The 11,486-nt window shown below is 51.0% G+C and overlaps 5 protein-coding genes across 5 annotated transcripts; 3 read left to right on the top strand and 2 right to left on the bottom strand.

Moving 5' to 3' along the window:
* Positions 1 to 98: 98 nt before the first annotated feature.
* AKAW2_51139S (uncharacterized protein) lies at positions 99 to 386 on the bottom strand (the record flags this gene model as incomplete). The annotated part of the gene is made up of 2 exons (XM_041691035.1): positions 99 to 211; positions 305 to 386. The coding sequence occupies 2 exons, from the start codon at positions 384 to 386 to the stop codon at positions 99 to 101; spliced, it is 195 nt and encodes a 64-aa protein (XP_041544560.1).
* A 3,360-nt stretch (positions 387 to 3,746) lies between these two features.
* Positions 3,747 to 4,085, top strand: AKAW2_51138A (uncharacterized protein; the record flags this gene model as incomplete). The annotated part of the gene is made up of 1 exon (XM_041691033.1): positions 3,747 to 4,085. One exon carries the CDS (start codon positions 3,747 to 3,749, stop codon positions 4,083 to 4,085), a length of 339 nt encoding a protein of 112 aa, XP_041544559.1.
* An 80-nt stretch (positions 4,086 to 4,165) lies between these two features.
* AKAW2_51137A (RlpA-like double-psi beta-barrel domain-containing protein) lies at positions 4,166 to 5,014 on the top strand (the record flags this gene model as incomplete). Its single annotated transcript, XM_041691032.1, has 1 exon — positions 4,166 to 5,014. The coding sequence occupies one exon, from the start codon at positions 4,166 to 4,168 to the stop codon at positions 5,012 to 5,014; it is 849 nt and encodes a 282-aa protein (XP_041544558.1).
* Positions 5,015 to 5,412: 398 nt separating this feature from the next.
* On the bottom strand, positions 5,413 to 7,426 carry AKAW2_51136S (uncharacterized protein; the record flags this gene model as incomplete). Its single annotated transcript, XM_041691031.1, has 3 exons — positions 5,413 to 7,092; positions 7,157 to 7,243; positions 7,301 to 7,426. 3 exons carry the CDS (start codon positions 7,424 to 7,426, stop codon positions 5,413 to 5,415), a joined length of 1,893 nt encoding a protein of 630 aa, XP_041544557.1.
* Positions 7,427 to 8,448: 1,022 nt separating this feature from the next.
* Positions 8,449 to 11,289, top strand: AKAW2_51135A (putative MFS monosaccharide transporter; the record flags this gene model as incomplete). Its single annotated transcript, XM_041691030.1, has 4 exons — positions 8,449 to 8,592; positions 8,665 to 8,796; positions 8,850 to 9,318; positions 9,368 to 11,289. The coding sequence occupies 4 exons, from the start codon at positions 8,449 to 8,451 to the stop codon at positions 11,287 to 11,289; spliced, it is 2,667 nt and encodes an 888-aa protein (XP_041544556.1).
* Positions 11,290 to 11,486: the final 197 nt, after the last annotated feature.

The raw sequence follows: 11,486 nt of genomic DNA, 5'->3' as shown, positions 1-11,486 counted from the left end.
TATGGTTTTCTTCGGTATAGGAAATTTATCTGACTATATTATATTATATTCATTCCTTAGTAGCTAGCCTATCAGCCTATACCAACTGTACGGGTGATTTAATGATCCCCCGCCTGATTGGGCATATAATCCTTAGCCGTCTGCTTGGTCTTATCCATGCCCTCGTTGGCCTTGTTCTTGGCGTCTTGAGCGTACTGGGAGGCATCGGAGTCTATATACCAGCAGAGGATCTCCGTTAGCATTACTCCGATTTTCCCTTCAAATCCTCCCTAGTCAATAACAAAGGAAAGAGAAATCGACATACTCTGCTGCTGCCCCATCATCTGGTTATAGTAATCCTGGCCCTTGTTCTTGGCGTTTTCGAGGTTCTTCTTGATGGAGTCCATTTTGTTTCAACTTCCTATTTTCATTGTCGTCAATTATTGAGCCTTTTTCTTTTTGAATAAAAATGATGGGATGGGATATACGTACGAGTTAGCAACTCGTGAATATCACTTAAGTCCAGAATACAATTAGTTTATTTCCCTTGGAGGAAGTAGAACAGTTAATGGATAGTTATGTGCAGGTAGGTAATCATTCTTATATTGTAGTCATGAATGCAGATGAATCATAGACTTTCCTCCTATGACGTTGAGCAGAGTCTAGAAGGTTATTGGGAGGGAAAGGTTATTTAGACTATGTTAGAGATTATCTACGTAGAATAGTATGTTGTGGTGGATGTCAGATGTTGAGCTTATTTGCTGGTTGATTCGGAAGTTGTCGGTTCCATGGGTGGGGAGGGAAGGGTAAGGCTGTGGTGGGTGTGGGTGACATCTTCGACTTCTTCTTTTCCGTACTTCACCTATCTAATCTGCTCTCGCTATTTGTTCAGTGCAGAAGATGATTAATCATGGATGGTCATATATTCGTTAATGGTCTAACTGGCGAGTTACTAGTTAGCTAGTTACTCAGTGAGGTAGCTCAGCTATTAACCCACTCATTTGTTATGTAACAATGTATTTAATGATCTACAATGAATCTGTGACAGATCCAACTCCAGTCAGATCTTAGTCATATCGGGCCGTTTCAGTAACTAGCAGTTAAAGTAACTATGGATGTTTCTGTTCATTAAGTGTAGCAGACCCCTGCAAGCGCCAATTCAACACCCTCAGAATCAGGTATTCAATTAATTCATTCAAGGGGGCTATTTCCCCTACCCCTGATGCCTGTTAATATACGTGAAATTATGAGTAGGAGCTTGGCGAATTCTTATCTTGACTGACTGACTGACTATTTACTGTTCTATTGAGTGGGTGTATATGTATAGATGGTTTGATTGGTTAGTATTCACTACTACTTACTGAGTATACTGTATGTACCTGAAGTAAGTGGAAATAGATCTTAATTGCTACTTCACCTACTTCAGTAGTAGCTGCCATAAGGAATGGATTATACTATCCATCCAACTCCGAGATTCCAACAACTTAATGAACGGGTACCTGCGCCTACCAACAACACTATTCTCATCCTCATCCTTTCCATCATCCTTCATAGCTACCATGATATTAGTTTAGCTTACTCGCCAGCATATTTATCCCCACGAGTATCTGCACCTAACCGAGGCCGAACAAGGCTGGGTTGAGTAACATTGGGGGCTAGTGTGTTTGACCAGCGCGGTGGATCTGGGGGCTGCAAGTTGAGCTGAGCTCCTTTCCTACGTAGTAGATGTTGGAACTCTGATGATGACAGGTTGGACCGTGTATTGAATGGGACTGAAGGATTAGTAGTAGGTAGTATTTGGTGGTGGTTATGCTATATCTGGTAGTCGTGTCTGGGTTGTGTTGGTTTCAGGGTGTTTGTTATTTCTATAGTCTGTAGTAGATTCCTGTATGTTATCTAGTCTACATGACGATGGTAAGGATTGTGTTGTATGTTGTGGTGTATCAACTAATTTGGGGGTTGTTTTGTTTTTCTGTAATTGTTGGTGGTGGTGGTGTGGTGATGGTATGGATGTGCATGTTTACTTACACAGTATGGGAGGTCGGACATACTTCTGAGTAAGATACTCTGTGAGATACTTCGGGTAGGACGATCGGAATGGTGATTGGAATGGAGAATTTGATAGAAATGATCGGTGGAATGCGGAAATATCCTCCGCTTCATTTTTATCAATGCTGCATTCAATCAATGTTGATCTTTGTTAATGATGTAATGTACATTGAATATATTCTGTACGCGACTGGATAGAGGGGTAGAATCTAAAGTATCAGCACTACACATCATAAGTCAGTCTAGATAGTAGATACACCGTAGTACTCGGTGGATGATCAAGCCACGCGAGTGACGGATGAAACGGACGATGGAGCCCTGCGATAGAGTCCGGTTGGCTGGCTTGGCGTCTCGCCTGATATTCAGATTTCAGATCCATCAGATGGATCTGACTGTTAATTGTGCGAAAGCACCATTAAGTGTTTCACATCTACCAGTGGCGTTCGTCCCGAGGATTGGACTGCCTAGACCACACTATTAGATTAGCGGCGCGAAAAGAAAGACCAAAACAACCGAATAAGACAGTCGTTTTGCGAATGGACGCGGCTGGACTGTCCTGCAGTAGCCCACCGGTAGGGCAAAAAAAGTCAGATCAGGGCAACATCCCTGCCACTAATGATGGTTCCCCTCTTTTCCTCCCACCACACGAAATATGGACTGTGTACAAAGCGAAGGGGAGATGCTGCTGACGAGATGTGACTGGTCGGTGCCTGGATGTGCGACACGTCAACTTGGTCTTCAATAGGCCGTGTTCCCTTTGATGGGCTCCAAGACCCGCCGAGTTCGCCACATCAACATTCGGCCCGGTGAAACCTGAACCTGGACTTGAACAGATGACGGCACCTGATTGTTGTAGTTTCAGTCCCGTCCAGCCTAGTCTAGTTCGACTTTTTGTGTGTATTCGGCAAAGACCATTTAGTATTCTCGTGTCGAGTGGCTTAGTGGTCAGGCACCGCCCATTTCCCTCCTTTTGGGCGGAACGACCCAAGGATTGCCACGCTGATCCCCCTGAAGGAAGCGGAAAAGAGAGCCATGCAGGCAACATGACCGCACGCTTCCAGCTGAAAGGCGGTTTCTCCCAATTTCCCCAACCAAAAAGTCAGTGCAGGCAAGGAACGGTAGAGCGTGGCTGAACTAACGCACCAGCAGACTACTCAAAAGTCAATCCGAAGAACAACTGCCCACTCTGGCCCCAGTTCAGCCAGTGAGAGGTGTCTGTGCCATCCAGGCACGGCTTGGTGAGACACTGGCGTCAATGCGAACCGCCAATCAGCCAAACTACTGGGCCTGACCCCGAGGGTTCCGATCAGACCCTGCCAGATTGGTTGTGTGCCTGGAAGTAGAGTATTTTTTTGACTTTCTTTTTCGTGTTCTTTATTTGCTTCTTTCAAGGTAACAGCTGTACGATGAGATGGCTGCGTCAGGTACGAGGGAGAGCTCCCCAATCAGACCGAGGAGGATGCTGCGCTGGTTCCGGGCCGCGCCCGACCACTGCCAACCATGGAGGACGAGATTGCCCTGGGAAGACCGGTGAGGGTCGGGCAGTGAAGGGCTTAACGGGCATTGGCGGAGATCGAGGGTTCACGAGCTGTTGGCGGTGGGGGGGAGGAAAGAAAGAGTGTGGGTCTGGGGGGTCAAAAAAGTAATTGGACTAAGTGGAGTCTAGGCTTCATTCATGAGAGAGCGAGATTGAGAGACAGAGACTGAGGGAGAGGAAGATGGATTCTTTGGTGTTGTTACTTGTTGGTGCGGTGGATCCCGACGGTGATTCACTCCCCCCAAATACCAATTGGTACCATACACACCATACATCCATCCATCCATACATACCACTGGCTCCAATTCCAATACAAATACTCTCCCTCTCCCTCCTTCGTTTCTCACCTGCTTCTTTCCCTCTCCTCTTCCACCTCACAGTCCGTCCTCTCTTTGACGCTCGGTCATTCCTTCTTTCCACCCTCATTCCTTGGGTTTTTTGCTCTATACTGCTGTGCAGTACGCATTCCTTAGACTCCTCTGTCGACCAGAGCATCAATCCTTCCAAAAGAAAACAGTGACCCTACATTGTCAACCAAAAGCAAATCACTCCACCAAACAACCACCACAATCCTATATCAAACAACTCACATCCATTACAATGGCCCCTCTTTCCAAGTCTCTCGCCCTGGCCGGCACTCTCTTTGCCGCCTTTGGCTCTGCAGCTCCTGTTGAGAAGCGCTCAACCGAAGTTGTTTACCAGACCGTCACCTCCGTCGTCTGGACCACTGTCGACGTGACCACCACCATCTATGGCGCTGCCCCTACCGAATCCGCTGCCGCTAGCCCTACCCCCGACTCTCAATACCAGGTGCCCGGCAACAGCCAGCCTGAGCAATCCGTCAACTACCAGCCCTCTTCCTTCACTACCTCCACCTCCACCGCTTGGGGCGCTGCTTGGACCCCCGAGCCCGCATCCTCCACCACTTCGACTTCCACCAGTGAGTGGGAACCCGCCTGGACTCCTGCCCCCACCAGCTCCAGCTCCACCACTGAATGGGAGCCTGCCTGGACTCCTTCCACTACCAGCCAAGAGCCCGCCTGGACCCCCTCCACCACCACCGTTCCCGCTGCGGCCACTACCTCGGCCTCAAGCTCCAGCGGCAGCAGTGGTAGCAGTGGCAGCAGCAGTGGATACTCCGGTAGCTGCTCCTCTGGGTCTCCTTGCACGGGTGATCTGACCTACTACGTGGCTGGACTGGGATCCTGCGGCATCACCAACGACGGCAACACCGACATGGTGGTTGCGCTTCCCCATGGCATCATGCAAGACAGCGACTGCGGTAAGACCGTGAAGATCACCTACAACGGTGTGACCGACTACGGCACCGTCTGGGACAAGTGCATGGGCTGTGACGATGTGTCGATCGACCTGTCGGAGAGGCTGTTCAAGAAGTTCGGTACCGAGTCTGAGGGACGCCTGACGGGCGCAGAGTGGTACATTGAGTAGATGGCCGGGATGGAACGGAATTATTTTACCCTTCTTGTCACTCGTTGATTGACTGATTTAGATATGATGATTTTGATTTCTTGTTTATACCTTAGCACACACACATTCTTTAGATTGTCCTGGGGACGAATCTATCTGCAGTATGACTGACGTGTATGTATCACGATTAGAATGATTAAGAGAAAGAAGAAGAAGAAGAAGAATAAGACTGTTGAACCTGTCTTAGCCAACTTGCCAGAGCGCTTCCTTCCACACCCATATCCGTAGGACCATCGTCATCGTCCATCCCTCTTGTAGACTGACAATCCTGTCCTCTCAAGCGACAAATCTCCTTCTCCCGACACCCCCTCCCACAAAATAAGACATTGTACCCCCTAGTCCGTCTCGCCCAATACTGGTTAAACATTCCAATCCGTCTCCATAACATCCGTCAGCTTCGCCCAGAAGTGCGGTCCAATGTCAGCTCCGCCACCAGCACCAATGCCATTAGGAACTGTACCAGCCCAATTAGGATAGACATACTTCCCATAAGCTTCCATAGCAGAGTAATACCTGACCCATACTGGCTCACCTTTTCCCCTATTAGTGGTGGTGGTGGTGGTGGTGCTCTTACTATCTTCATCACTATCCCCCTGAAGACTATGTTGAGGGAATCTCGCAATATACTCCTCAAAATCCAATACCTTCCACCCACCCCCACCACAGCTAAACTGCACATCATACACCCTAAAAGCAGAATACCCCGACGTAGGCGTCATCGCCGGCGCCATCATCCCCACGCCTATCACTTCTTCCCTTTCCCCTTTCTCCACTGTCACCTCGTTGTTGTTGTTGTTGTTCTCCACAGTGATCTTCCCTTGCCGGTGCCCCTGATTCTCATGACTATCACTATCACTATCACCATCACTACCAGCACTCCCATTACTACTACTACCACCACCAGAAGAATGAGAAGAACTATAAAACACCCCAAACGTATCAACATGTCCATGACCACAAAACACACCCACGACCGTATCCTTATACCTATAGAGTATTTCCCGTAGGGAATTCGCATACGCAGGTAAAGTATCTTTACTCGAGATAGGGATATGCGTTATCAAAAGGACTTTATGTCCTTCTTGTTCCGCGGTGTGGAGTTCGGCGATCAGCCACGTGAACTGGGCCAGTGGGTCATCTGGCATAGGGGTCGTGTAGAGGAGGAGGTTGAGACGGTAGTAGAGGTTGCTGTTGTAGGAGATTATTTTTATTTTGATTTTTGGGGTTGAAGGTTGGGTAGTTTGTTCTTGTGTGGGTGATGTGGGAGGGAGGAGGGTATGTGTTGTTGCGTATGCGCCGGAGGTAGTAGTTCTTAATGTAGGGTTGTTTTGGAGGGTTCTCCAGTGGGTGGTTAGTGCGGTGTAGGTCCATTCTACATCTACTAGTTCTTTGGGGATGTTTGGACTCCCTGGGAAGAAGTTTACGGGGTGGGTGTCGTGGTTTCCGATGGAGGCGTAGATTGGGTGATTGTTTAGTAGGGTGTGGAGGGCGGAGTTGGTCGCGTTGAAGCTTGCTAGTACTGATTCCTGGCTTGTGTTCCAGATGTCGTGGGCGACAATGTCGCCGGTGAACAGGGTTAGGTGTGGTTGTTGTGATTGTAATGTGGAGAGCATGTTGTGTAGTAGTTTTAAAGGGGGATCGCAGTGTGGGCTTCCCCAGGTTGAGCATGGAGTTTTGGACCGGCCTGGGGCATCGTTGGCGTGGTATTGGCGGCAGCAGATGGGCTTGCGGCAGTGGGTGCTCGTGCCGGGCGTGTATTGGAGGTCGACGTGGGTGTCGGTGATGTGGGCGATTCGGAGGGTTATATTGTTAGTTTTGTTATTATCTTGGGTGGTGGTGGTGGTGGTGATAGGGAAATATAGTGGTGGAGGAGGGAAGGTCAGGTTGATAGGAGGAATCGGCGGATACGGACACAAATCCAACACGCTGGCACAAAAGGTTTGCGCGGTGTCTGACGGAATGGACAGTTGACGAAGCACATAGTATGCGCTGGGGACTTGGGAGGCTATGAGTCCGGTGCAGAAGTCGGCGTCGAGGATCTGGGAGGATAAGATTAGTGAAATGTCCGAGGTGGAGACGGGTAGTATAGTATTTATTATTTACCTTGCTTAAAATGCATACATCGGTGAGGATGGTCTGGAGGGTCGATGGACCGAGTTGAGATGCTTGTTGAAGTGATTTGAGCAGCGTCTATGGGCGCAGATCAGCGTGGTCCATGACAATCTGGATGAACAGTCAGTCAGTCACCTCGCAGGCAGTGCAGCTGGTCGCAGCTTGAATGTCGTGCCAGATGATCTGGGTCCAGGTTGGCGCTGTGGTGGCTGTCGCTAGGACAGCCAACAGAAAGGCGGGTTTCATGAGAAGATACTGCATTGAGGGACTGACTGACTGCTGCTGCTGTTGCTGCTGGTCGGGGGTTTATGGCATGGTGATGGCCGGGCGTCGAATTGGGACATTTTGAAGGGCTCCATGTGATGCTGGGCGGGAGTCAGCAGAGCAGAAAGTACTCAGAATTGAGTTGGTGGATGATACTCAAAGTTATTTAAGGTACTTGGCAGATGCAGATGCAGATGCAGCCATATCAGTAGCAAGCAATATTGGGCAGTTAGGGTTGGGACGGTCGGGGATAATGAATAGTTGAAGAAATAGTGGGAGAGAAGAAGTAAGTTAAACGGACAGTTATTATCCCATGCATCTCCCGTCCCCTGCAGTATATCCAATCAATTGGTGGTATACTGTTGGTACCCCTTTCATATTCTTTTGCTCACTATCTAATTATTAACGGGCATTTCTGCATACTCCATGCAAGATAGACGACCACCATGCAATTTAGCCTGCATTTCAGGCCGGCTGGCTGAAGGAACTGGAATGTCCAGCACATCTCCAAGACCATCCAAGAATGGCTGCGAACAGCTTCAATCTTGGCGCAACACGCGAGGAGCCGCCGATCGTCGGCTTTGCTATTTGGATCATCCCAATAAACCGTATTCCTGGATCCTTTGGACAACGTAAAAACATAATATCGTCACCAACTAATATAATGCTATTATCTAATCCGGGGGACCCACGCACACAAAGAAAAAAACACTGGGACTTTGTTAGTATTACTACTAGTATTAAGTATTTTTTAGTTTTATTTTAACCTTCCAGGCATGACTTGACTTTCTCGTCTTTCTCTGTCTCCGCTTCCCCTCAATTTCTGCATCCACTTTTCCCTTTCTTCACCTCATCTCTTTTCCACCATTTTACTCACACAATCTCCCCTCTCCACTATAACCTCTCCCTCTTTTATCGTCCTATATATCAACTTCAAGATCATGCTTTGATCCGATCATGGCCCGACCTCCCTGTCCCCCCTCGTCTTCCCTCTTCGCCCTTGTCGCCCCAACTTCGTCATGCAAGACCAACGGCCCGAGGTTCTCACCGTCTCCATCGTCTTCTTCGTCATCGCAACTGTCTTCGTGGCCCTGCGCTTTATCTCCCGTATTTTTATAGTCCAGAAGGTTGCCCTTCATGACTATTTGATGCTCTTGGCCTGGGTACGTCTTTTATTTTTCCCCCGGCCTCAACTCTCGTCTTGAGTCAGCTCCTCATCTCCGATCTTCCCGCAGGTCCTCGACTTCGGCTTCTCCTTCTCCCTCTTCTATGCCACCCACAAAGGTCTGGGTCTGCACGATACCGATATTCGCGAGGACCAGCGCGCCGGCCTCAATCGCGCCGACTATGCATTCACCGTCCTCTACGTGAGTCGCCCGGGACTCCTTCCTCCGCCATCGCTCCCCTCTGACTGCCCCAGAACCCGGCCCTCATGGCCGTCAAAACTTCCATCCTGGTCTTCTACCTAACCCTCACCCAAGGCGAGAAGGTCTTTCGCTTGGCCAACTACGTGACCCTTTTCGTCGTCAATGCCGCCGGACTCGCCCTGACCCTCGTCAATGTCTTCCAATGCCGTCCCGTCAGCGCCGCCGTTTCCTATCCCTTGCCCGAGGGTGCCAAGTGCATTGACATCCTGACTCTATACCTGTCCTCGTCGCCGGTCAACATCGTGACCGATCTGGCCATTCTCTTCCTGCCCAATCCCATTCTTACGCAAATGCGACTGCCGCGCAAACAAAAGATCATCCTCGTCATCACCTTCAGCTTTGGATTCTTTGTCGCCGTCGTCGACGTCATCCGCATTGCCTACATTCAAGATGCGGCCACCTCACGTCAGATCGCGTTGAGACAAGTCCATCTGCAGGATACTCCGGGTGATGACCTCAGCTGTACGTCCCCTGTCCTTTCTTTCTCCCTATTTCCTGCTGATCGCCCCAGGGTACGGGGCGTTTTCATTTATGTGGTCCGTCATCGAAGTCAACGTTTCCGTCATCTGTGCCTGTGTGCCCAGTCTCAAGCCGCTCGTCGCGCGACTCATCCCGAAGCTGATCCGTGACACTGATGGGAGCTCCCAGGCCACAGATCTTCCCCTGCCCGCCCCTGATCCTCCACCGGAGCTCCCGACCATCACCGGGCCTCCTACCGCGCGGCGCGCGTCGCGCTCACAGCAGTCCGCCACCCAGGACAATAAGCCGTCGCATTCGGAGAGTCATAGCAGTCAGGCCGCTTCGGCCCGGGTGGATCTGGCCGATATGTTGACTACCGCGCCCGAGGCGCCTCCGGATGTCGAGAACCGAACGAACACCGTCACCACCACCACGTCGTATCCCCCCAGCATCACCTTTTTCGATTTTGTCAATATGAAGAAGCCGGCCAACATGTTGAAGCTGAGCAACAAGGAGTCCATCGCGCTGATCGCGCTGACGACCATATTGTTCTTCCTCTGGGGATTTGCCTATGGCTTGCTGGCTATCCTGAATGAGCAGATCCAAGATATCCTGCGTCTGGACGTCTGGCAGTCGTTTGGTCTCCATGCGGTCTACTTTGGGGGGTATCTCGTGGCGCCGACGTTTGTGGGGGGCGTTGTGCTGAAGCGCTGGGGGTTCAAGTGCACCTTCATCACCGGGCTGTGCATCTACGCCTGCGGCACTCTGGTCTTCTGGCCGTCAGCCGTGCTAACATCGTACCCTGGCTTCATTGTGTCCAATTTCATTGTGGGCAGTGGACTGGCGGTGCTCGAGACGGCCGCTAATCCGTTCATTGCGCTATGCGGACCGCTCGAGAATTCGGAGATTCGGCTGAACATCTCGCAGGGCGTGCAGGCGATCGGCAGCGTCGTGTCGCAGCTGCTGGCCAAGAAGGTTCTATTCAAAGCTGTAACCGACGTGAGCACTCTAGTTGACGTGCAGTGGACGTACTTGGGCATCGCGCTGTTCGATGTGCTCCTCGCTCTCGCTTTCTATTACCTGCCTATTCCAGAGGCATCAGACGAGGATCTCGAGGAATTGGCCAACCGCCGCCGCGCCGACAACCGGGCCACTGTCGCCGGCGTTCCCGTGGTCTGGCTGACGCTGGGGCTCGGCGTGTGGTCTCAGTTTTTCTACTGTGCCGGCCAAGAAGTGATATCGATGAGCTTCGACAGCTACGTCCGCGCCGTGCACCCGCTGTCCTACCTCAGTCCCTTTGAACAGCTCACGGTCGCGCACACGGTGTTCGCGATCGGCCGCTTTCTCGCCGCCTTTCTGCAATGGTTCCTCAAACCCCGCTGGATACTCATGCTCTCTTACATCGGCATGATTCTCTTCTCCATCCTGTGCATGAAAATGACTGGGCGGGCTGCCGAGGCCATGGCTATGATGGTGTACCTGTTCGAGAGCGGCGCATTCAGCATCATCTTCGCCATCTCGCTCCGCGGTACCGGTCGACACACCAAGACGGCGACCGTACTGCTCACAGTGGCCATCAGCGGCGGTGCCTTCTTCCCATTCGCGCAGTACGCTGCCGAGCTGGCAGGCGGGATCCGCTATTCCTACTGCGTGCTGGTGGCGCTATTCAGCGCGGGCGCCATCTTCCCCATCTACCTCAACATAGTACCGGCAGCCAAGAAGCAAGTGGACCCGGTACCAAACGAGCACCTGCGGCACCCCCGCCGGCGCAGTCGCATCAAAGCCAACGTGATGGCGCGCGAAAAGGAGAACCCATCGGTGGGTGGGGTCCTCTCGCGCCGGCGCAGCGTAGTGTCGGAGCCGTTGCCGACGGTGCAGCTAGCCGACCACACGAAGCAGACGTCGGGGGGGTTGATGCATGAATTGGCGCCATGGCCAGAGCAGGGAGGAGAGCGTGCAGAGCGGGCTGATTAGCCTTTCTTTTTCTTCCCCTTTTCTTCTTTCGTTTACTATACCATTGTTGTTTTGACTATCTCTACGGGAGGAGATTTGCCATGATACCCTATACTTTTTGGATTGTGTTTTTAGCGTGGAGTTGGCTGTTGCATTGCTGGAGTTCTGTACATATATACTTGCATATATGCGAACTAGCTATTTGAAGTAGTTAGTGC

Source organism: Aspergillus luchuensis, chromosome 5 (assembly GCF_016861625.1).
Source record: "Aspergillus luchuensis IFO 4308 DNA, chromosome 5, nearly complete sequence".
NCBI classification, from domain to species: Eukaryota; Fungi; Ascomycota; class Eurotiomycetes; order Eurotiales; family Aspergillaceae; genus Aspergillus; species Aspergillus luchuensis.
This window is presented reverse-complemented; position numbering and strand designations above follow the sequence as displayed.